General features: G+C 47.5%; 1 protein-coding gene across 1 annotated transcript in view; it reads right to left on the minus strand.

The window, feature by feature from the left end:
• Positions 1-26,881, minus strand: part of TRMT10B (tRNA methyltransferase 10B) — a 174,981-nt gene that overhangs the window by 25,033 nt on the left and 123,067 nt on the right. Inside the window, exon 6 of the mRNA XM_030194378.1 lies at positions 4,452-4,519. Within this exon, the coding sequence (XP_030050238.1) occupies positions 4,452-4,519 (68 nt within the window). The remainder of the gene's footprint in view (positions 1-4,451; positions 4,520-26,881) is intronic.

A 26,881-nucleotide genomic window follows, 5' to 3' on the forward strand; every position in this document is an offset into this window, starting at 1 on the left:
CAGTTCCCCAGGACCAAAGTCCACCATCCTAACCACTAGGCCACTCCTCCACTGATTGTGAATGATACTAGTTTCATGACTCTTACTGTGAGAATGTATCCTGATGTGACACAGGAAACACAAAGGAAGAGAAGAGAGCTTCTGTTGAGCCCAGGGGTTTTCCAATTAGGTGCTTTATTTTTCTTTAGATTTCCATATATATGTTGACTAAAGCTTCGGGTCCTGTTTACTAAGCAGCATTATACACGCGTTAACGTTTTTAACGCACGTTAACCATGTATGTGTGTTAATCATGTACATGCCTACAATATTCCTATAGGCGCCTACATGGTTAGCGAGCACACTAAATGTAGGCATGCCAAAAACACTAACACACCTTAGTAAACAGGGCCTTCATTCTGTTAAGTAAGCGGTTTATAAAACATCACAGCTGATTGCATTTATTAATACCAGGAAACTTGCAAGTGATTCTGCTGTAGTAGAATCTACATGAAGTCTATTCATTATTGATTAATCCCAGAGGTAGTGGGAAATAGCTGGTTGACTTTGACTAGATTTTTTTTTCTTTTTCTATTCTTGCTTAGATTTCTCTCTATGTATTATGGACTAGAATAATATAGGTATTGTGATTTTTGCTATTTGAGATTTGGTTCTTGTTAATGTGTTATCTGGAGTACAGCAAAGAAAGGGAGCAAAGTACAAACAAAAGTCCAAATAGCAAAAAAAAAAACAAAAAAACAGTACCAGGAGCCTTCAAAATACGGACACAGTTCCTTTAATAATACGCTTTGGTAAAACAATCCTCAAGAAGACCCGACACAGGCTGTGTTTCGGCGCTCAGCACCTGCGTCAGGGGTCACAAAGAGTAGCAGGAACAACGTGCAGCAGTGTTGTTTGATTCAACAGGAATGTTGGAGGCAAAATGCTGCAACGGTGTGTTTTCCCTCTTTGCACACAGTCAAATTAAAAAAATGCTCTCCTTCAGTTAAACTTTATGGACTCCATAACTGAAGGAGAGCATTTTTTTAAATTTGACTGTGTGCAAAGAGGGAAAACACACCGTTGCAGCATTTTGCCTCCAAAATTCCTGTTGTTTTTTTTTGCTAATGTGTTATCCGGACCATATACTTTTCTGTACAAATATTTTTGATTAATTAGTACTGGAAAATTTATAAATTTAAAAAAGAAATTAATTACAGATTTATCAACTGCCTTTTCATTCTATGGAATAAACAAGGTGATATACAAAAACAAATAGCAAATTACTTACATCAAAACCAATTATTTTAAATTATAATCCACATCCACATTTAATTTATTAAATTTGCAATCTGCCATCCAGGTGTTATTAAACAAAAGGGGGGCCTATGAGCTATCAGACAAGAACATGGATCTATTACTGGGTAAGGCATACGCAGTGGGGAAAAAATGTATACTGAGGCATTGGTTGCAAGAGGAACCACCCACCATCTGGTTTTAGAGGAATAAATTTCATGAGTTGATGTTATGGGATGCTAGAGCGGCACGCGGCATCCCAAAGAAAAGAAAAGCCTTTATTTCAATTTGGAACAGATATTTACACAGTATCTATATAAATAAAATCCCCCTCAGACATTCTGAATCCCCCTCAGACGTTCTGAAGCTCACCTCTCTCCAACTGTGGCTCCTGACCTAGGCTATTCGGACTCCCGCACTCAGCCACGCCCCATCTGGACATAAAAAGCACTCTCAACGTTCCATTGACCACTGACGTCAATGAAGCCAGTTCGTTTGTTCGAAGCTCTGTAGCAGCAGATGTGGGCCCCGCCCTCGCGTCAAACGTAATGACGTTCAGGGCGGAGCACATTCAAGGAGCCAATCAGTAGCCGAAAGCAGGAGAGAGGCCAGGTTCACACTCTCGCACAGGACGAAGAGGGAGGGTGGCAACACGGCGAGCAAATGGCTGCGGCGAGTGTCCAATGTGGAGGAGGCGGGTGAGGGGTCGGGGTCGAGGACCACTGGCGACTCGGAAGCGGGGGGAGGGGGGGGGAGGGGAGGAGGAAACACCACTGGCTACGACTCCAGCGCGGCCGTCATCCCATTCACTGAAAACAAAAGAAGCAAACCTATGACATGCTTCAGGACGTTTAATACACAGGAGTGGAAGTGACCCAAGCAAGTGTATGGTAAGCAAGGAAGCCCATTGGTTAATCTCTGTTTCAACTCCCCCACGCAGCCGTCATTGCTATACACTCACAAACAAGCAAACCTAGGAGCTGCTGCTTCACATTGTCGTTTTGAAATTGAGGACAAAAGGAGAGGGGACACAGACAGACCCTGCAACTGGGAGGGGGGACCCTGCAACTGGGAGAAAGGGACGGGGGGAACCCCCCTGGAACTGGGAGGGAGGGGGGAATCCCCCCTGCAACTGCAACTGGGAGATAGACCGGGGGGGGGGGGGGGGGAGACCCTGGCACATACTCTCATTCTCACACACACACTCGCACCCAGTCTCACTCTCCCTCTGTCACACACACACGCGCACATTCACTCTCTCTCACACACTCACTCTCTCAAACATACACACTCCGAGGAAAACTTTGCTAGCGCCCGTTTCATTTCTCTACGAAACGGGCCTTTTTTATTAGTCTCACATAAAGCAAGAAACGCAGTGCTCAATAATCTACCCCTATTATAAGAGGAGCACAGTGCCAAAAGAAGCAAGACCAATATTTTACACTCTGGTAGGAATAGCATGTGCAGAGGTAGAGGTAACTAACCATGATGTTTAGAGAACATTTTAAGCGAGTAGATGGGGAGGGAGGTTGGGGGGAGGGGGGTATAGGAGTGGGAAGGGTAATGTTCAATGCATAATAGAGGGACATGTGTATTATTAGATAGGAGAACAATCCTTTGAAGGAGCACATTAAGAGGACCCACCAGTAAATATTGTTGGGATAATACACTGAGTAAAACACGAGTTATAAATATTGGAGTTTCATATAAAAGTTTATTGTTAATAGTTATGCAACTGCACAGTAATTATATATGTACACATTATAGATATAGGAGAAGACAAGAAGGAAGGGACAGGGGAGAAAAGTTTGGAAAACATTGATGATGGACATTTCAGGTTTAGTAATATGTACTAGACTTCGCTGTTATACGATTTATATTGACTGAGATGGACTTGTATACCATGTGACCTCATCAATAAAAAATTGTTGAAACATAAATTTGCAATCTGCACTGTCCCCAATCTGTTTTCTTTCACACCAGTTTCAGGCAAACCAAGCAGGAGATGCAGACTTTGGCGCGGCTGAAGATAACAAGGCCATCATCCCTGACATGTGTGGGAAAAAAAGCTCCTGCAACAATTAGCAGGCACACACGTCAAACATCCTGCCTACCTCTCAATGGACTGATAGAAGTTCTGCATGCTTGTCTAACACTGCTGCTTGGATGTCTCAACGCCATCTAAAGCTCAACATGACCAAAACTGAACTTCTCATTTTTCCCCCTAAACCCACCTCCCCTCTTCCCCCTTTCTCTATCTCTGTTAATGGCTCTCACATCCTCCCTGTCTCCTCGGCTCGTAACCTTGGAGTCATCTTTGATTCCTCTCTCTCCTTCTTTGCCCATATTCAACAGATCGCCAAAACCTGTCGCTTCTTTATCTACAATATTAGCAAAATTTGCCCCTTCCTTTCTGAATACGCTGCCAGAACCCTTATCCACACCCTTGTCGCCTCTCGCTTGGACTATTGCAATTTACTTCTCATTGGTCTTCCGCTCAGCCATCTCTCTCCTCTCCAATCTGTCCAAAATTCTGCAGCACGACTTGTTTTCCGCCAGAATCGTTCTACCAACACTAGCCCGCTCCTCAAGTCACTTCACTGGCTCCCTGTCTGCTTCCGTATTCAGTTTAAACTTCTCGTACTGACCTTTAAATGCATCTACTCTGCAGCCCCCCATTTCCTCTCTGCTCTCATCTCTCCCTACATTCCTCCCCGTGAACTCCGCTCACTGGACAAATCTCTCTTGTCGTCCCCCTTCTCCTCCACTGCTAACTCCAGGCTTTGCTCCTTTTCTCTCGCAGCACCTTATGCCTGGAATAGACTTCCTGGACCTATGCGTCTAGCTCCATCTCTACCTGTTTTCAAATCTATGCTGAAAACCCACCTTTTCACTGCTGCTTTTGGCTCCTAGCCACAATTGCCCTCCCCTTGTCCCTTCCTCCCTTCTCACCCATTACTTCCCTCACCTGTAACTGTCTTGTCTGTCTGTATTATTTAGATTGTAAGCTCTTTTGAGCAGGGACTGTCTCTTTGTATGAGGTGTTCAGCGCTGCGTGCATCTGGTAGCGCTATACAAATGCTAATAATAATAATAATGCTTTAAAATTATTTTCTTGCAGGTCAGGCTCTCAGATTTATTTATATAAAGCAGTGCTGAGTTAACTGTAAAATTACCTTTTGAATGTTTTCATCTACAAGACCTCCAAGAATGTAAACTTTCTGTGGATCAATTTCTTCAAGAGCTTGAAATCAAAATACATAAGTAAATGTTTATGTTTATGCTTAATAAACCGCTTTAATTATATAGTCCAAAGCGGTTTACACAATCAATAAAACAAAAATAAAAATAAACAAAATGTATGGAAAGCCATAATTTGATATCCCAAGCAAAAGAGAACACTCATACCCACACACAATACCCCAATTCAAACGATAAAAGCAATCTGTAGTTTATAATTTGCAAAGTCCCTATATCATAGGGTATATCATACCACTAAAATTCCCAGTCAGAAAAACTTGCTTAAAAAGCAAAGTTTTTAATAAAACTTTAAATTTCTTAACATCCACCTCTTCTCGGACTGCTCTTGTCAACTCATTCCAACAGAATGTTGCCAACCAAAAAAAAAATGCTATTTAACGAGTCCACTCACATAAGAGATCACCACTACTATTTCCCATTCACACAGTGTTGAGCAAATTTCCAGAAAACATAGAAGGGAATTTTATAAACCATTTTCATATGGGGGGGGGGGGGGGGGGGGGGGGGGTAGGGTGGATGAGGGGTGGGTTGGGAGGATGTAATAACAAAACAAAAACATTACTTGATACCAGTCCTGTGAGTATTGTTGTTATTTGGCTGATTCAATAAAGATACATTTCAAATAAACCATTTTCATATCTAAAACTGTGTTTTATATGCATAAATGGGCTCTAATAAAATTAGGCTGAGCAATGCAAGCCACTGCATACTTTTACTATAGGAATACTCCGAGGAGGAGTTAGGGCGAACTGGGCAGATCACGATTTAAGCACATACCAACCAATATTCAGCCACTTAAATCATTTTGAATATCACCCAGATATTATATAATCCAGAGAGTGCTTTATACATTTTTGCTTCCTAATTAATATTTTGATACAGACAGCAGGAATCAATCATGAGGCAGGAATGAACCAGCTAAAATACACAATTCAGCAATTTCAGCTGCATGTCGGCCTGATTAATCGCCTCCCCTGACAATAAGTCAGGGCAGGGCATGTCACCTCTGCTCCTAGTTTTCAGAGTAAGCAAAATAGGCAAATAAACTGGGAGTACACTCAGGTGATGTTTCTTAAAATGATGCCTAAAGTTAGATGCCAGGATAAAACACATTAAGCGCGAGGTCACATGATTCCATGTGAGGAAGTGGGTGTCTCTGAAGGGAGCTCTCAATTCCCCGGCCCATTTTCTACCTCCCTGGGCTCAAATATTATTATCTTTTGGCTAGTACATGTTGTTGATGATGTTCTTAATACTTTCTTGCCTGGTTTTTATTTGTTTTTACCTGCCATGTCAGTCAAGCTGCCCCATAAAGACAAGGAGAAGAGCCGCAGGTCTGAAGTTAAGATGGTGGAAGTGGATTCTTGAGGCGCACCTTCTGTGAGTTCGGTGTGGGTCATTGAGATAATAACGGAAGTTAAAACAGCGATAGAAACGACTATGAAACAGCAATTAAAATAGACCTTGGACAAGACTGACACATTAGATGGGTACATAAGCTTGAAGTGGAGGAGTAGCCTAGTGGTTAGCACAGTGAACTGAGAACCTGAGGAACTGGGGTTGATTCCCACTGTGGCTCCTTGTGACTCTGGGCACGTCACTTAACCCTCCATTGTTCGAGGTACAATTAAGTACCTGAATAGAATATATAAACCGCTTTGACTGTAACCCACAGAAAGGTGGAATATTAAGTCCCGTTTCTTTTCCCTTTCCTTTGCATGCAGAATTCCAGACTCTGATTTAGAAGATTGGGCCCACCACCACATGGACACTACCTAGACCGAGATGCAAGCTACGATTAAAATACTGGAAGATAAAGTGGAAAAACTTGAGAACCGCTCCCAACGCAGTAACCTACATCTGGTAGGTTTACCGGAATCTATTATTGATGGTAAACTGCAGGGATTTCTCGAATCCTGGCTACAATGTCATCAGTGGCAGGCTTGCTCCACACTGAACGTGTTTACTGGTTGGGATCTTGACGGTTGGAAGCCACATGACCTAGGGTGGTTATTTTCAAACTATTGAATTATACTTGTAAGATGGAAATCTTGTGAGCTATTTGATCTCATGGTCCTCTGACCTATCAGAATAATAAAATCTTATGTTTTCAAGATTTTTCAACCAAACTAGCAGCCCACCGCAAATAATTCACCGAGGTTTGCACCTTATTGCATAAGCAACATCTGCAATTTGCCTTACTGTTAACACCTAGTCCGCTTGCGGCTTCATCATGGAGGCAAGGTACATTTCTTTGAATCAGCCACAACGACACTTCAATTTGTGAAACAATTACCTCCCAATGGATCAGGCTCATTACTGCAGTTTGTGATCTTTGGATGTCTCTACAATTTACTTAAAGGCTTTGCTTATATTTCACCTTTTTTCTTGGTGAAGATTTCTGCTAATTCTCGTTTAGGATTCCAGCTTTGGAAAGACTTCCAATATGTTCAGTTGTACGCTGCAAGAGGCTTCCCTTTATCAGCTTCAGTTTCTCTTGCTAATTAATCAACAGCTCCAGTACTATGTGTGACCGGAGTGAACTTTGTTCCCTAGATGGCTTTTTCTTTACTAAATTTATTCTCTAGTGGAATAGCATACCTTTGACTGTATCTCATGTATTTAGATGAACCAGGATTGGCTTTTGTTGTAATGACCATCCCTTACATTATATACACGTTTCAAATTATTATTGTTGGATTGAACTATATCTCATGATACTTTTTCCATATACTCTTAGGAAGGCCCTGCTTATTATAAATGCTGAGATTTTTTTAAAATTATTATTATTATAATCCTTTTTCTCTTCAATTTTGAATGCAGTTGGATCACATGGTCTTATGGTTGCTCTCCTTTCTTTATTAGTTGCTTTGTGCTTCTTAGTTAATTCATGTTTATTCAGAGAAAGTGAATGATACATACCTGTAGCAGGTGTTCTCCGAGGACAGCAGGCTGATTGTTCTCACGACTGGGTGACGTCCGCGGCAGCCCCCACCAACCGGAAAAAGCTTCGCGGGACGGTCGGCACGCAGGGCACGCCCACCGCGCATGCGCGGCCGTCTTCCCGCCCGTGCGCGACCGCTCCCGCCAGTTGAATGACAAGCAATAAAATATGAAACACAACTCCAAAGGGAAGGAGGGAGGGTAGGTGAGAACAATCAGCCTGCTGTCCTCGGAGAACACCTGCTACAGGTATGTATCATTCACTTTCTCCGAGGACAAGCAGGCTGCTTGTTTTCACGACTGGGGTATCCCTAGCTCTCAGGCTCACTCAAAACAAGAACCCAGGTCAATTGAACCTCGCAACGGCGAGGCATAACAGAAATTGACCTACGAAGAACAACTAACTGAGAGTGCAGCCTGACCAGAATAAATTCGGGTCCTGGAGGGTGGAGTTGGATTTACACCCCAAACAGATTCTGCAGCACCGACTGCCCGAACCGACTGTCGCGTCGGGTATCCTGCTGGAGGCAGTAATGTGATGTGAATGTGTGGACAGATGACCACGTCGCAGCCTTGCAAATCTCTTCAATAGTGGCTGACTTCAAGTGGGCCACTGACGCTGCCATGGCTCTAACACTATGAGCCGTGACATGACCCTCAAGAGCCAGCCCAGCCTGGGCGTAAGTGAAGGAAATGCAATCTGCTAGCCAATTGGAGATGGTGCGTATCCCGACAGCGACCCCTAGCCTGTTAGGGTCGAAATAAATAAACAATTGGGCGGACTGTCTGTGGGGCTGTGTCCGCTCCAAGTAGAAGGCCAATGCTCTCTTGCAGTCCAATGTGTGCAACTGACGTTCAGCAGGGCGGGTATGCGGCCTGGGGAAGAATGTTGGCAAGACAATTGACTGGTTAAGATGGAACTCCGACACCACCTTCGGCAGGAACTTTGGGTGGGTGCGGAGCACTACTCTGTTGTGATGAAATTTGGTATATGGAGCATGAGCTACTAGGGCTTGAAGCTCACTGACCCTACGAGCTGAAGTAACTGCCACCAAGAAAATGACCTTCCAGGTCAAGTACTTCAGATGGCAGGTATTCAGTGGCTCAAAAGGAGGTTTCATCAGCTGGGTGAGGACGACGTTGAGATCCCATGACACTGTAGGAGGCTTGATAGGGGGCTTTGACAAGAGCAAGCCTCTCATGAATCGAACTACTAAAGGCTCTCCAGAGATGGCTTTACCTTCCACACGATAATGGTAAGCACTAATCGCACTAAGGTGATTCCTTACTGAGTTGGTCTTGAGGCCAGACTCTGATAAGTGCAGAAGGTATTCAAGCAGGTTCTGTGCAGGGCAAGAACGAGGTTCTAGTGCCTTGCTCTCACACCAGACGACAAACCTCCTCCACTTAAAAAAGTAACTCTTTTTAGTGGAATCCTTCCTAGAGGCAAGCAAGACCCGGGAGACACCCTCAGACAGACCCAACGCAGTGAAGTCTACGCCCTCAACATCCAGGCTGTGAGAGCCAGGGACTGAAGGTTGGGGTGCAGCAACGCTCCGTCATTCTGCGAAATGAGAGTCGGAAAACACTCCAATCTCCACGGTTCTTCTGAGGACAACTCCAGAAGAAGAGGGAACCAGATCTGACGGGGCCAAAAGGGCGCTATCAGAATCATGGTGCCGCGGTCTTGCTTGAGCTTCAGTAAGGTCTTCCCCACCAAAGGTATGGGAGGATAAGCATACAGGAGGCCGGTCCCCCAATGGAGGAGAAAGGCATCCGACGCTAGCCTGCCGTGTGCCTGTAGTCTGGAACAGAACAGAGGCAGCTTGTGGTTGGTCTGAGAGGCGAAAAGGTCCACCGAGGGGGTGCCCCACTCTCGGAAGATCTTGCGTACCACTCTGGAATGAAGCGACCACTCGTGCGGTTGCATGACTCTGCTCAGTCTGTCGGCCAGACTGTTGTTTACACCTGCCAGGTATGTGGCTTGGAGAAGCATGCCGAACTGACAAGCCCAACGCCACATCCCCACGGCTTCCTGACACAAGGGGCGAGATCCGGTGCCCCCCTGCTTGTTGGTGTAATACATTGCAACCTGATTGTCTGTCCGAATTTGGATGATTTGGTAGGACAGCCGATCTCTGAAAGCCTTCAGTGCGTTCCAGATCGCTCGGAGCTCCAGGAGGTTGATCTGCAGATCCTTTTCCTGGGGGGGACCACAGACCCTGGGTGTGAAGCCCGTCGACATGAGCTCCCCACCCCAGGCGAGATGCATCCGTCGTCAGCACTTTCGTGGGCTGCGGGATTTGGAATGGACGTCCCAGGGTCAAATTGGTCCGAATGGTCCACCAGAGCAGTGAAGTGCGGCAACTGGTGGAGATGCGGATGACATCTTCTAGATTCCCGGTGGCTTGGAACCACTGGGAAGCTAGGGTCCATTGAGCAGATCTCATGTGAAGACGAGCCATGGGAGTCACATGAACTGTGGAGGCCATATGACCCAGAAGTCTCAACATCTGCCGAGCTGTGACCTGCTGAGACGCTCTGGTCTGCGAAGCCAGGGCCAGGAGATTGGTGGCCCTCGCTTCGGGAAGGTAGGCCTGAGCCGTCTGGGCATTCAGCAGAGCTCCTATGAATTCCAGAGACTGTGTTGGCTGGAGATGGGACTTTGGGTAATTTATCACAAACCCCAGCAGCTCCAGAAGTCGAGTAGTGCACTGCATAGACCGGAGGGCTCCCGCCTCCGAGGTGTTCTTGACCAGCCAATCGTCGAGATATGGGAACACGTGCACTCCCAGCTTGCGTAGGTAGGCCGCTACCACCACGAGGCACTTTGTAAACACTCGTGGGGCAGAGGCGAGCCCAAAGGGCAGCACACAATACTGAAAGTGCCGTGCGCCCAGGCGGAATCTGAGATACTGTCTGTGAGCTGGCAGTATCGGGATGTGAGTGTATGCGTCCTTTAAATCCAGGGAACATAGCCAATCGTTTTTCTGAATCATTGGCAGAAGGGTGCCCAAGGAAAGCATCCTGAACTTTTCTTTGACCAGGAATTTGTTCAGGCCTCTCAGGTCTAGGATGGGACGCATCCCCCCTGTTTTCTTTTCCACAAGGAAGTACCTGGAATAGAATCCCTGCCCTTCCTGCCCGGGTGGTACGGGCTCGACCGCATTGGCGCTGAGAAGGGCGGAGAGTTCCTCTGCAAGTACCTGCTTGTGATGGGAGCTGAAAGACTGAGCTCCCGGAGGACAATTTGGAGGCAGGGAGGCCAAATTCAGGGCGTATCCGCACCGCACTATTTGGAGAACCCACTGGTCGGAGGTTATGAGAGGCCACCTTTGGTGAAAAAATTTTAACCTCCCCCCGACCGGCAGATCGTCCGGTACGGACACTTTTAGGGCGGCTATGTTCCCATGGATCCAGTCAAAAGCCCGTCCCTGGCTTTTGCTGTGGAGGCGCAGGGGGCTGCTTAGGCGCACGCTGTTGACGAGAACGAGCGCGCTGGGGCTGTCCCTGTGCCTGACGAGGCCTTCGGGCCGGCTGGTTGTACCTACGCTTTGCAAAAGAATAGGGTGCAGCCTGCCGGGCCCGGGAAAAACGTCCACCTGTTGAGGTGGATGCTGAAGGCGCCCGGTGGGACAGCTTGTCGAGAGCGGTTTCCCGCTGGTGCAGTTGGTCCACCATCTGCTCGACCTTCTCACCAAAAATGTTATCCCCCCGGCAAGGGACGTCGGCCAGTCTCTGCTGGGTGCGGTTGTCCAGGTCAGAGGCACGCAGCCATGAGAGCCTGCGCATCACTATACCTTGGGCCGCAGCACGAGATGCCACGTCACAGGTGTCATAGATACCCCTGGACAGGAACTTTCTGCACGCCTTCAGCTGCCTGACCACCTCCTGATAAGGCCTGGACTGCTCCGGCGGGAGCTTCTCGACCAGGTCCGCCAGTTGTTGCACATAGGTCCGCATGTGAATGCTCATATAGAGCAGGTATGACTGGATGCGGGTCACGAGCATGGAGGATTGGTAGGCCTTCCTCCCAAACGAGTCCAGAGTGCGAGACTCCCGCCCCGGGGGCGCCGAGGCGGTATCCCTCGAACTCCGTGCCCTCTTGAGAGCAGAATCCATGACCGCTGAGTCATGGGGCAATTGGGGCCGCATTAACTCTGGGTCGGAGTGGATCCTGTACTGGGACTCTGCTTTCTTGGGAATGGTGGGGTTAGTTAATGGTCGCACCCAGTTCCGAAGCAGTGTCTCCTTGAGGACATTGTGCAGCGGCACCGTGGAGGACTCTCTAGGTGGTGATGGATAGTCGAGGACCTCGAGCATCTCGGCCCTCGACTCTTCCACAGAGACCACGGGAAAGGGAATGCTAATAGACATATCCCGCACAAAGGAGGCAAAGGAGAGACTCTCAGGAGGTGAGAGTTTCCTCTCCGGTGAAGGCGTGGGGTCCGAGGGAAGGCCCGTAGACTCCTCTGAGGAGAAATATCTAGGGTCCTCCTCTTCCCCCCCCGAGTCCTCATCCTCGGTATCGGACATAAGCTCATGTAGCTGAGTCCTGAACCGGGCCCGGCTCGACGTCGAGGCACCGAGGTCTCGGTGTCGTCGAGCGGTGGACTCCCGCGCCGGCGGGGACGGAGCTCCCTCCATCGACGTCGACGGGGACTCCACCTGCGTGGCGGTCGAGACCGGCGCCGCAAGCGGCGGCGGTGTCGACGGCCCCGGCGCCGGGCTAGAGCTCGCCGGCGCCACAGACATTGGCGCCGAGGGCGCAAGCACCCCCGGCGCCGGCACAGCCTGGCGCATCAGCCCTTCCAGGATCCCCGGAAGGATGGCTCTGAGGCACTCGTCCAGGCCCGCTGCCGGGAAAGGCGGTGGGGCCGGTAGGGGTGTCGGCGTCAGAAGCTGATGGGGGCCAGGAGACGGCACCGAGGTGCCGGAACCCCGACGCGTCGGTACCTCCACCACCGACGGGGACCTCTCCTCTCGACGAGTACGCTTCGGCGTCGCCTCCTCTCCGATATCCGGATGCACCGAGGGCGACCGGTGACGACGCTTCTTATCCTTCTTGCGATGCCCGTCACCGGCGCCGGAAGGCATGGAGGAGGAGGAGGTCGATCCCCCTCGGTCTCGAGGTACCGGGTCAGACAGGGTTCGGTCCCGTGGCCCACGAGCTGAGGGAGTGACCGGGGCCGATTGCCTGCGCGGCCTCTCACCTCCACTCTCACCGGAGGACCGGCGGGCCGACGGGACCTGTTCTCCTGGGGTCGCTGCCATCGGTGCCGATGTCTCGGGCATCGATACCGGTACCGAAGGCCCGGGCGTCGATACCGATGCCTTCGAGGTCGACGTCGAGGGGCCGGCGCAAGTTCCAAAAAGACGGTCCCGCAGAACTTGCCTCGCAACCTGAGTCCGTTTCCGGAGACCGAGACACAGAGAACACGACTTGATATTGTGCTCCGGCCCGAGGCACTGGAGGCACCAAGCGTGGGTGTCGGTCTGCGAGATCGGCCGGCCGCAGCGACCACACTTTTTGAATCCACTCGGGACCTTCGAGGACATCGACGGAAAAATCGCGTCGGCGAAGTCAAAGTCGTCAATGGTGGCTGGAATCACACCTCGAAAAAAGAGACGACCGAGCGGCCACTAGGCCGCAACGCAGCGTCCCCGCTGGAAGCGAGGGAAAAGGGGAGCGCGTGCTCCACACGCTCAGGTTTTTTTTTTTTTTTTAAAAAGGAAACCGGCGGTAACCAAAAACAAGTAGAATTAAAGAAGAAAAGCGACGATCCGCGTAAACGCGATCGAAAATCCGGCGGCTGCAAACAGAGAGAGCGGCGAAGCACAACTCTCTCCAGTCGCGGAAAAAAAGGAACTGGCGGGAGCGGTCGCGCAAGGGCGGGAAGACGGCCGCGCATGCGCGGTGGGCGTGCCCTGCGTGCCGACCGTCCCGCGAAGCTTTTTCCGGTTGGTGGGGGCTGCCGCGGACGTCACCCAGTCGTGAGAACAAGCAGCCTGCTTGTCCTCGGAGAACCAAAATGTTGTGGTTCAGCTACTTATATTTAAGTAGTTTTTGTCAAATATTGTATTTTTCTTATATATTTTTGTGTTTACTGCCAGAGACACTGCAGCCCAATATGCGTTTTGTTTATTACAATGTCATTATTACAATGTCAAAAGGCCTGTTAATTGTCTTTATAGTGTCAAACTGGCTCTTCATGGTGTAAAGTACTCCCTGCTGATCCGGAAATGACATCAGGGTTCTGCCAGGGACTCTCCCCTCTATCCCAGGTCTCCAGGTGGAGGAACTATTACCAGCTTCTTCTCCTTCTCTCCAGCAGATAGTTGTCCAACTCCTTCTCCTTCCAACAGTAGGTGCTAGGGAGTTGGGAACCTTTTCCCTAGAAAAAAAGAAGTCTCCAGGGAAATAGTCCACTGATCACAAGATCTTGTTTTCCCTCTCACAGTCAAGCTAGAGAGTCCCTTTTTCCTTTAGAATGAGTGATTCCTCAAACAATCTTTTGGTCCACTTTTCTGGTCAGGAGTAAAGGGTACCTACTTTTCTAGTTCATCCCCTTTCAGATGGTGTTTGCAGCCCAGTGTCTTTTCTACTGAGGATTTCACAGAGGTTCTACAGGTAGAATTCTGATTTTGCTCTCGAGTTAAGCTTTCCCGCAATAACACACGAGATACACCTGACCCCTGAGGCAGGCCTTTGTGCCGAAACACAGCCGTGTCGGGTCGATTTTATGCTGTTTACATTAAAGACTTCTTGATATCCTTTTCGAGTTTACCTCACTTTTTTTTTTCGTCGTAAATGTATTGAACCTCCATCTCCTCCTCTGGGGCTTGGGCATCTGGTGCACCTTCCTCATAGCCTTAAGCCTCCTCTGCTCTGGGATACTCCTCAACTTCCATGGTCTCGCTCATTCCTCCTTTGCTTCAATGTGAGCTTTTAATACACCTCCACTCCTCCCCAGGAAGCATCTCCCCCACTGGGTGGTACCACCATGGTTTTTCTGGATTATTAGATACAGCTCATGCATTGCCCCGAGACAGCACCAAGGGAGGGCTGCTTTTGCGTTGTTCCACTTTAGGCCTGGTAGATGTCTGGAGGGTTTTACACCTGGGTGTCCCACACATATGCATCACAATCTCAAATTGACTATTGGCTCATATACAATGTGCCAAGATTGGCACTTGCAATGTCTCTGGGACCATGTGATATGGTTTTTGGCTAATACTAGAAATGTAGCACAGAAGGTTTTTCAATGGAAATTTACCCCTTACTTATATTGGGACTAGGGGTTTCATGATTTTATATTTTAAAAATGGTCTGACTATAAAATGCATAACAAGGACCACTTGGATAACCCGGTTTTATTTTGGAAAGTTACTAAGGAGAGAAATAATGGCATATGTTAGTTTTAAAAAGAAAATGAGGGATAAAGAGATTCTGCGGTTAGAACAACAGATTACAAAGGACCACCAGCAGTTTGGGGCTCACCCTACACCTCAACACAAGGCTAGTTTCTTGGCACCTGAATTAGCTCTTAATGAACTTATTCATGTTTACTTTAAAATCTTTGGCATACTATAAATTTCAGTTTCACCTGTATGGTAACAAGAGTGGTAAACTCCTTGCCAGGTTGGTGAAACATCCTAAGGGATCGTCTAACATCCTGCAACTGGACAATGGTAAAAGGGTACTATCTTGATATAACAAAGGTATTAACAATATATTTAAGGAATATTATCAAAAGCTTTATACCAAGCCCTCAGAAGACTCCTTTGATTATAACACTATTTGGAGAGTTTGTCTCTTCCCTATATATATCAGGATGCCAAACGCTTACTTAATGCTCCTTTTTGTTATGTCCCTCACCTGAGTTGCGGTCCGCACGGCTGGATCGCTGCCGAGCCTTGTCCTGGCAGCGATAGCCAGCCATGCGGCCGTTGGCGGCAGTCTTACTGGGTCTGGTTCGGTTGGCTGGCTGATGCGATCATGGGCCTGCCGGGTCCGGTCGCCAGGGTCGGCCATGACTGGTTGGACGGCCATGTTGCGTTGGCCAGCCAAGTCGGCCACGCAGTCTGGCGGCGTTCTGGAAGCAGCGCCGGTTTCTGGTGAGGGTTGTTTGCTTTGCCTGGTTGCACGGGATTGGGTGCCTATCCTGGGGCTCCACCTTTTCCCTTGCAGGCACCAATCTGGAGCGTTCCCTCCAGCTGCGTGAAGTTACAACTAATGCGGGGACTACTTAAGGACCACAGTTCCCCACACACTTTGCTTCGGCTTCTATGCTTATAGAGGTTTGGTGCTCATCTCGTGCGTTTCATTGCCTTTCCTGTCAGCTGTTACTAGACCTTTGGATTGGACCCGATTACCCGTGGATTGCTGCCTGCCCAGAACTTTTGGACTGTACCTGATTACCCACGGATTGCTGCCTGCCCTGACCTTTTGGACTGCACCTGATTACCCATTGCGTTGTTGCCTGCTTGCTCTCTGGACTGTACCGGCTCACTCTCAGAGTTACGCCCGCCTTGCCACCTAGTCTGGTCTGGGTGGCCCAACCCCGTCCGGATCCTGAAGTCCTGGTGGCCACCTGCACCTGGGGGCTCAACTCCTGGGGAACGGTGGTCGCTTCCCAGGTGAAGCTAGGGGTTATCCGGCTGCCTGACCGAGTGCAGCGTGGCTCTCATCCACCGTGCTCAGTTGGGCACAAGAGCTCACTGCTCAAGTCACAACAGGACCATAACACTTTTTCAGTGGAGGAACTGACCCTTGCCATCCAGCAGAGAGCTCTTTGTAAGGCACCAGGTCAGGATGGATTTCGGATTGAATTTTACAAAATTCTGCAGACTGCAATTCTACCTACTCTGACATCCCTATTTAATCATATTGTAGATTCAGGCATTTTGCCAGATTCCCTCTCGTTAGCTCAAATTATAGTATTTTTGAAACCTGGAAAGGATCCTCTATAGCCTGCTTCTTATCATCCAGTATCTTTGTTGAATGTGGAGGCAAAATTATCTACAAAACTCCTGGCCAATTGGCTGGCATGGGTGTTGCCATCCTTGATTGCAGAGCCTCAGGTTGGGTTTGTCAGAGACTGTACAGCTACCAAAAATCTGAGAGTCATTTTGGCTTCACTGGTATACTTAGAGCACTGTAAAATGTCCTCTCTACTTGTCACTTTTGATGATGAGAAGGCCTTTGACCACGTGGCCTGGGACTTTGTTTGAGACGCTTGGGAAATATGGCATTTCTTTTTCAGAGGGCAGTTCAGGCATTGTATTCTGTCCCCCAGGCTCATCTTTGGGTGAATGGTATACAATCAAAACTTTTTTTATACTGAGAGGCACTCATCAAGGGTGCCCTCTTTCCCTTCTTTTGTTTGTTTTGACTTCAAATCTATTAATTAGAGAAATCTTGGGGGATCTGGAAATTAAAGGGGTGTGTCTCAGACAGCAGGAATTCAAAATTTCAGCTTTTGTGGGTGATCTATTAGTGCACCTCCTAGAACCTCAAACATCTCTTCAGGCCCTAATGGCTAGTTTTACAGAATATGGATATTTTTCTGATTTTAAACTTAATCTTCATAAATCATTGGCATTAGCTACCACTGATAAAGGGCGAAGAGATTGGAGGGGCCCATTCCTACTTCAATGGACTGCTTCATCTTTTCGCTATTTTGGAGTGCAACTAATACCACTTATACAGGGTGAATCTCTCTACCTTAATGGAACATACTAGGGAATGCTTAGCTAAGTGGTCTGTGTTACCTGTTTCTCTAATCCCAAAATGGTTCTACATTTTACAAATGTTACCATTTCATTTACTGAAAAAGGATATTTTAAAATTAAATAAGTTGCTTTATAAATTTTGTTGGAATGGGAAAAAGTGCCGAAGATTCTATTCAAATTTTTGTTTGGCAATTAGCAGAATGGTGGTATGGATCTTCCAGATATTCATAAATATAATCAAGCCTGCCTAAGCCATCATCTCGGGAATTGGTCTTTAGATGGACATACTTTTAATCCACAAGATTATGAGGAAGAATTTTTTAAGCCATGGCATTTTAACTTTGTTGCAAGTTCCCCTTGGCAGTCTACCCAAATATCTACAGAAAGGTATTTTACTTTGACCGCTGTGTGAACATTGGCAGGATCTAGTGAAGATGTTGGGGGGGGGGGGGGGGGGGGGGGGAGGGGAACAAGTAGTATTGAATCAGTTGCCTATTCAGGGTAACATTCAGTTCTCACAGGGTCTGGGAATCAAAGTTTTATTCGTTGGGTGTGACATGGAATTACATTAGTAATGCATGTGTTATAGGAAGATGACGCTATGCTCCCACAGATAGATTTCCATAATCAACATTCCTTGGTTCCGGGGGACTGTTTTGCTTTTTGTCAGTTACAACATTATATATGATCCCTTGAACCTAAAGGGATTCCATTTGGGAACTCGTCAGGCAGAGGTTTTTGATAAATTTCCAGAGAATAATATTTCTGTTGCTACAATTCAATAAGAATTACAAAAACTGTCCTTGGCAAGAGACTATGAGGCTTTAAAGATGAGCTGTTATGGATTTGGGTATTTCATTAGAGACTCTGGATTTGGGCCATTTGGTCAAACATATTCCAGAAATCTTAGTAAGTGCGGAGTTCAGAGAATGCCAATTTCAAGTGATCCACAGAGCCTATTTTACTTAAGAACAAATTTACAAGTCTGGTAGGGCAGACGCCCCGATTTGTTTAAAATGTATTCAGGCACATGACTCTCTTTTCTTGCTTTTTGGTCTTGCCCGAAAATAAAAGGTTTTTGGCAGGTTATCTTGCATTATAGGGAAAGATTGGTGGGACAGTCCATTTCTCTCTCACCAGTGGGTTTCCTCCTGGACAAATATGAGGTCTTTAAATTACAGAATCGAGACCATTGACTTTTGCTTAGGAAAGCTGGGGCACTCAGTAAAAGATTGTTCTTACTGTTTGGATAGGCAAGGATTGAATATATTTTTAATCTTTTTTTATTAACAGGCAGCCTTCTTTTTGGGGCTTGGCGAAACTGACTGCATGCAGAGGCAAGCTAAACCTACTGCTAAATTACTACTACTATTTAGCATTTTATAGCGCTACAAGGCATACGCAGCAAACATAGAAGAAAGATAGTCCCTGCTCAAAGAGCTTACAATCTAATAGACAAAAATAAAGTAAGCAAATCAAATCAATTAATGTGTACAGGAAGGAGGAGAGGAGGGTAGGTGGAGAAGAGAGGTTACAAGTGGTTAAGAGTCAAAAGCAATGTTAAAGAGGTGGGCTTTCAGTCTAGATTTAAAGGTGGCCAAGGATGGGCAAGACGTAGGGGCTCAGGAAGTTTATTCCAGGCATAGGGTGCAGCGAGACAGAAGGCGCGAAGTCTGGAGTTGGCAGTAGTGGAGAAGGGAACAGATAAGAAGGATTTATATATGGAGCAGAGTGCACGGGAAGGGGTGTAGGGAAAGACGAGTGTAGCGAGATACTGGGGAGCAGCAGAGTGAGTACATTTATAGGTTAGTAGAAGAAGTTTGAACAAGATGCGAAAACGGATAGGGAGCCAGTGAAGCGACTTGAGGAGAGGGGTAGTATGAGTAAAGCGACCCTGGCGGAAGACGAGATGGGCAGCAGAGTTTTGAACCGATTGGAGAGGGGAGAGGTGACTAAGTGGGAGGCCAGCAAGAAGCAGACTGCAGTAGTCTAAACGAGAGGTGACAAGGGTGTGGATGAGGGTTTTGGTAGAGTGCTTGGAAAGAAAGGGGCGGATTTTACGGATGTTGTAAAGAAAGAAACGACAGGTCTATGGAAAAAGCTGTTTAACCCTCCTTTGCCTCAGATAAAAAAAATAAGTACCTGTATATAATATGTAAACTACTTTGATTGTAACCCCTTTATGGACATACATTCAATCCTTAACACATAAGACACAGTCTAATTCTTAACTCATTTTCTTCAATGACTTGTGGATTGGGGTTGGGTCTACTGCACTATCCCACTGCAACTATATGTTTGGGGTTTTCGGGGTGGAAACAGAGAAGTTAATTTTTGAGTTTTGCAAGGCATTAGGTATATTTATACTCAGCTAACCTTTGGAATGGGGGCTCAATAGTTTGGGGGTATAAGAGTCCAACTCCCCAGTTTATATTTTGTGTGTATTGTTTCAGTATTGTCTATGGAAGTCCCCTGTTTGTTTGTTATTGGACTGTGATAGGATGTTGTCTGCTAATAGATAATAATCCATGGAGGTTTTTGGAGATGGGGAGGGTATACAAAAATTGTACTTGGATTCTCATTCATGGGTTGTCACTGCAGTTGTATGATGGATTTTTCCCTTTTTTTTGTCTCTGTTTCTGACTTCCAAGTTAATAAAAACACCCTATGTGTGAATTCTATATTGCAACTGTGAGCGCAATTGCCATTATAGAATACTAGTGCACCTAAATTTAGGCATGAGCACTTATGCTAGCTCAATGGCTAGTGTAAATACTTGCTCCTAACAACAGGCAGTTAGGTGCGTAAATGCTAGTATTCTATAAACTGCACATGCTACTGCTAGCCCTTCCCCTGACCAGCCCATGCCCCTCCCTGGTTCATGCCCCCTTAAAGTTACATATGATAGATTTTGAACGCATAGCTTACAGAATACTGACTAATAGCAGTTATGTGTGTAATTCCTAATTAGCGCCAATCAACACCTATTACAGCCAATTACTGGCTGTTAATGCTAATTAGCAGCTAATTATTAACACTGACACTATTCTATAACTTGAGCATGCAACTTTGTGTGCTCAGTGTACAACTGGGTGCGCAAGTTTATAGAATTAGGGGGAGGTTGGGGGGAGGGGGGAGGTACTAATCTGCAGTAAAATAAAAGCTTTTTACCACAGCTGCAGAAGTCACTAATCTGTGGAAAATATGTAGCACATGTTAGTGACTCCTTGGCAAAGAAATGACACAGCTTGCAATGAACCTCCTCCTAAAGGAGCAAGTGCTGTCAAATAAAACCGTGGTTCGGGTCTACTCCTTCCCTAGCAAACTCTTCCCCCTCAAGACACTCATTCTACCTGAAAACACATTCGGTATGAAGCTTCAAAACCCACCACTATCCTGCTGGCCCTCCCAGACCCTCCACAAAGAACAAACCCCTAACCTACTGAACCAATCGGTGGTAGTTTATTAGTGTGGGGCAGAGCGATAGTCAGTTGTTCCGGGTTCAAAACGGCACCAATGACCCCTAGTTGTAATCTCACAGTACTATTGATTGGGGGGGGGGGGGGGTCTAGTTTCCATTTTGAACCCAGCACTGGCAAGAGCTCTTGCTCCATACCCCTAGACCACTACCAATTGCTTCAAATAGGCCTAGGGGGGTGGGACCAACTGAGGTGGGGGCAAGGCTAGAATGCTTTGTACCTAATGTGCCTTCAAGTGACTGGAGATTGGAGGTATATTCAGAGGCAGAAACGTAGCCAGGTTCAGCCACGTTGACGGCGCAGAGGGAGCGAGAGTGGACTTTCACCGGCGCACATTTGCACTGCTGCACAATGAAAATAAATAGGCACCGGTGCCTGCAGAACTCCGTTTGACGGAGCGGCTGCTCCCCTGGTGCCCCACCTAGCTACTCCACTGGGGAAAGGGGTATCTTACTGGGGGGGGGGGGGGGGGGGGCAGGGGGACTTGGGCCCTGGTTTTATTTCACAGTGCTGGCTCCTTTAAAAGAGGCTTCTTGGAAGCATTGGGCTGTGTATTAGAAGCCTGGTACTCCCAAGTAGGCAAAATAATGCCAGCTTTGAGCCAGCACTATTTTTCCTGGACTAACACAGCTTGTGATGTTCGACACAAGCTGTGCTATTCAACTGAAATCATAATAAGGTGTTTTGCATTCATCTGCATGCTTTGCATCTTAGTATTAAGTAGCCCATAGTACCTTAAACGAATAGTAACATAGTAGATGACGGCAGAAAAAGACCTGCACGGTCCATCCAGTCTGCCCAACAAGACAAACTCATATGTGCTAGTTTTTGTGTATATCTTACCTTGATTTGTAACTGTCATTTTCAGGGCACAGACCGTACAAGTCTGCCCAGCACTATCCCCGCCTCCCACCCACCAGCCCCGCCTCCCACCACCAGCTCTGCCACCCTAATGTATGTTACTGTAAAAATGTTGCCATTTCCTGTTTGGCGATAGAACTTATCACAAACATTGAGAAAGATGGAAAAATTATGTCTTATCCCTTTCTTTGAATCATAACAAATGAACCCAGAGACAATATTGCTCTCTATCTCCAGATAGAGAGCAATATTGAACTCTGATATAGGACTGTGAGCAGCCCAATCAGACAGTATTTAAGCTAACAAAGCAGAAGGAGAAACAGCCACCAGGACACCACTCACTCCTCACAGGAATATGTATAAATCAGAAAAAATCTTTCCCAAACAAAGAACAATTCCAGCAACTGTTCTTAACCGAGACACAATCTGAAAACAGAACAGAGAAAACAGACAGAGGATGGGACTCTGGATTCAGCTCCTATGATTCAAAGAAAGAAAATTATCAGGTAAGATATAATTTTTCCTTCCTTTTCATCAAAGCAGATGAATCCAGAGACAAGTGGGATGTAGCAAAGCAATCTTCAACGTGGGCGGGCTTCCAACATTGCTATCTCTAACACCAACGCCGTTTACATCATGTCCGAGCCAGCCACCACATTCAGACAGTAGTGTTTGACCAAGGAATGTAGAGAAGATATCGTGGCCGATCTGCAGATCTCCTCCAAGGAAAACCCCTGAGACTCCACCCAGGAGGTAGAAAGGGCTCTAGTAGAGTGCACCTTCAGGGAAGATGGTGGCTGCCTGCCACCTAGAAGATATGCGCTGGAAATGGCTTCCTTGATCCATCGCGCCACTGTTGCCTTCAAGGCCGCCTCCCCCTTGCATGGGCCTCCAAACAGCACAAGAGATGATCAGAACGGTGAAAGTCATTAGTTATCTCCAGATAAAGCGAAAGCTACATACCTGTAGAAGGTATTCTCCGAGGACAGCAGGCTGATTGTTCTCACTGATGGGTGACGTCCACGGCAGCCCCTCCAATCGGCGATCTTCCCTAGCAAAGACGTTTGCTAGGCCTCGCACGCGCACGCCGATCACGCATGCGCGACCATCTTCCCGTCCGAACTCGCTCATGTTCGTCAGTCCAGTAAAAAGCAAACAAAGACAAGGGAAGACACAACTCCAAAGGGGAGGCGGGCGGGTTTGTGAGAACAATCAGCCTGCTGTCCTCGGAGAATACCTTCTACAGGTATGTAGCTTTCGCTTTCTCCGAGGACAAGCAGGCTGCTTGTTCTCACTGATGGGGTATCCCTAGCCCCCAGGCTCACTCAAAACAACAAACATGGTCAATTGGGACTCGCAACGGCGAGGACATAACTGAGATTGACCGAGGACATAACTGAGATTGACCTAACTTTTTAAACTAACTGAGAGTGCAGCCTGGAACAGAATAAAAATGGGCCTAGGGGGGTGGAGTTGGATTCTAAACCCCAAACAGATTCTGCAGCACCGACTGCCCGAACCGACTGTCGCTTCGGGTACCCTGCTGTAGGCAGTAATGCGATGTGAATGTGTGGACAGATGACCACATCGCAGCTTTGCAAATCTCTTCGATAGTGGGCCACCGATGCTGCCATGGCTCGAACACTATGAGCCGTGACATGACCCTCAAGAGTCAGCCCAGACTGGGCGTAAGTGAAGGAGATGCAATCTGCTAGCCAATTAGAAATGGTGCATTTCCCCACAGCCACTCCCTTCCTGTTGGGATCAAAAAAAACAAACAATTGGGCGGACTGTCTGTGGGCTGTGTCCGCTCCAGATAGAAGGCCAATGCTCTCTTGCAGTCCAATGTGTGGAGTTGACGTTCAGCAGGGCGGGTATGCGGACGGGGGAAGAATGTTGGCAAGAAAATTGACTGGTTCAGATGGAACTCCGACACCACCTTTGGCAAGAACATAGGGTGAGTGCGGAGGACTACTCTGTTATGATGAAATTTGGTATAAGGAGCATGAGCTACTAGGGCTTGAAGCTCACTGACTCTAACAGCTGAAGTGACTGCCACCAAGAAAATGACCTTCCAGGTCAAGTACTTCAGATGGCAGGAATCCAGTGGCTCGAAAGGGGGTTTCAACAGCTGGGTGAGAACGACATTGAGATCCCATGACACTGTAGGAGGTTTGATGGGGGGCTTTGACAAAAGCAAACCTCTCATGAAGCGAACAACTAAAGGCTGTCCCGAGATCGGCTTACCTTCCATACGGTAATGGTATGCACTAATCGCACTAAGATGAACCCTTACGGAGTTGGTCTTAAGACCAGACTAGGACAAGTGCAGAAGGTATTCAAGCAGGGTCTGTGTAGGACAAGAGCGAGGATCTAGGGCCTTGCTGTCACACCAGACGGCAAACCTCCGCCATAGAAAGAAATAACTCTTCTTAGTGGAATCTTTCCTGGAAGCAAGCAAGACACGGGAGACACCCTCTGGGAGACCCAAGGAGGCAAAATCTACGCTCTCAACATCCAGGCCGTGAGAGCCAGGGACCGGAGGTTGGGATGCAGAAGCACTCCCCTCGTTCTGAGTAATGAGGGTCGGAAAACACTCCAATCTCCACTGTTCTTCGGAAGACAATTCCAGAAGAAGAGGGAACCATATCTGACGTGGCCAAAAGGAAGCGGATCAGGATCATGGTGCCTCGATCCTGCTTGAGTTTCAGCAAAGTCTTCCCCGCTCAAGGTATGGGAGGATAGGCATACAGGAAGCCCTCCCCCCAATGCAGGAGGAGGGCATCCGACGCTGGTCTGCCGTGGGCCTGAAGTCTGGAACAGAATTGAGGGACCTTGTGATTGACTTGAGCGGCGAAGAGATCCACCAAGGGGGTGCCCCACACTTGAAAGATCTCGCGTACCACTCGAGAATTGAGTGACCACTCGTGAGGTTGCATGATTATGCTCAATCTGTCGGCCAGACTGTTGTTTACGCCTGCCAGATACGTGGCTTGAAGAAACATGCCGTTCCGGCGAGCCCAAAGCCACATTCCGAGATCCGGTGCCCCCCTGCTTGTTGATATAGTACATGGCAACCTGATTGTCCGTCTGAATTTGAATGATTTGATGTGACATCCGATCTCTGAAGGCCTTTAGAGCGTTCCAGACCGCTCGTAACTCCAGGAGGTTGATCTGTAGACCTTGTTCCTGGAGGGACCAACTCCCTTGGGTGTGAAGCCCATCGACATGAACTCCCCACCCCAGGAGAGACGCATCCGTCGTCAGCACCTTTTGTGGCTGAGGAATTTGGAAGGGACGTCCCAGAGTCAAATTGGATCGAATTGTCCACCAATGCAGGGACTGGAGAAAACTCGTGGACAGCAGGACTACGTCCTCTAGGTCCCCAGCAGCTTGGTACCACTGAGACGCTAGGGCCCACTGAGCTGATCTCATGTGGAGGCGGGCCATGGGAGTCACATGCACTGTGGAGGCCATGTGGCCGAGTAATCTCAACATCTGCCGAACTGTGATCTGCTGAGACGCTTGTACCCAGGAAACAAGGGACAGAAGATTGTCGGCCCTCGCTTCCGGAAGGTAGGCACGAGCTGTCTGAGAATCCAGCAGAGCCCCTATGAATTCGAGTTTCTGAACAGGAAGAAGGTGGGACTTTGGATAATTTATCACAAACCCCAGTAGCTCCAGGAGTCGAATAGTCATCTGCATGGACTGTAGAGCTCCTGCCTTGGAGGTGTTCTTCACCAGCCAATCGTCGAGGTAAGGGAACACGTGCACTCCCAGTCTGCGTAGAGACACCGCTACCACAGCCAGGCACTTTGTGAACACCCTGGGCATGGAGGCGAGACCAAAGGGTAGCACACAATACTGAAAGTGCCATGTTCCCGGACGAAATCGGAGATACTGTCTGTGAGCTGGCAGTATCGGGATGTGTGTATAAGCATCCTTTAAGTCCAGAGAGCATAGCCAATTGTTTTCCTGAATCATGGGAAGAAGGGTGCCCAGGGAAAGCATCCTGAACTTTTCTCGGACCAGATATTTGTTCAGGGCCCTTAGGTCTAGGATGGGACGCATCCCCCCTGTTTTCTTTTCCACAAGGAAGTACCTGGAATAGAATCCCAGCCCTTCTTGCCCGGGTGGCACGGGCTCGACCGCATTGGCACTGAGAAGGGCGGAGAGTTCCTCTACAAGTACCTGCATGTGCTGGAAGCTGAAGGATTGAATTCCTGGTGGGCAATTTGGAGGCTTTGAAACCAAATTTCAGCCTATTTATGGACTCATATGTTAGCATTGCTTTTCATGTTTCTTTAAATCTGATTATGTCCACCAAGCTATGGCCGTGTTTTAGCATTAGTATTATAGATAGACATCTAGCTCCCTATTTGGGTATCATTCAGGTATACAATTATCCATGACCACACGTCCTGCGTCCATTTGACAGCAACACCACTTCCAGGTCAGCGTAAAAATCCTGCCCTGTTACCTTCTTCTGAGTTTCCAGCTCCTCCACATCCCTCAGAGTTTCCATTTACTCCAAATCCATCATCACCACCACAACTCCATCCACTAGCGGCAACAGCAGTTCAAGAATTGTTACCTGTTCCTTTCCAACTTCCACCTACCAAGCGACGTGCCTGTATTGAAAGTATACGGGTGGCGAGTGGACAATTAATGACTCCTGAATCTCCAGATTTCTTTATACTTCAGGACATCCACTTTGAACTTTCAGACCTGCTTGACAATTGGCACCTTTTCCTTCCCCCACAAGACTAACCAAAAGCAACCAGATCTAGTCATGGAGGACATTCCTTAGCCAGAGATCCTCATCATAGTACAACCATCCGCTGTCCCTCACAGTAAACTTACTGTTGCTGACCTCTCCACCCTTGTAAACATCAGAGAAGCCTGACCCTGGTCAAGTTGGACGGTGCAGCTCTCCCTTGGATCATTCCGAAGCGACTACAAATTGATGGTCAGGCAAGCCCACCAGAGACACAGAAAGATCTATCACCCATGAGGATACTTTCGTGCAACTCCTTGATACCTGTTGAAAACATCTCAGAACTAGAACCTCCGACAAATACCGTCAAGCAAGATCAAGAGAGAATTTATTTGAGATCTACAGTTGCTATTTATGGACATTATAGACTCATAATTTGTTTTATTTTCAGTTTAGCGATAATCCTGATTGAAAGGTTCAATTTTATTTTGTTTTCTTATTATTCCCTTTCTAGCTAATGACACACTCTCTATTATGAATGGACAGTCAGAATTGGACCCTAATTGTCTTTATTTTCTTTTTGCATTGGTTTTGAACATTTCATGTAACT

The sequence above is a fragment of the Microcaecilia unicolor genome, chromosome 2 (assembly GCF_901765095.1).
Source record: "Microcaecilia unicolor chromosome 2, aMicUni1.1, whole genome shotgun sequence".
Classification (NCBI taxonomy): Eukaryota; Metazoa; Chordata; class Amphibia; order Gymnophiona; family Siphonopidae; genus Microcaecilia; species Microcaecilia unicolor.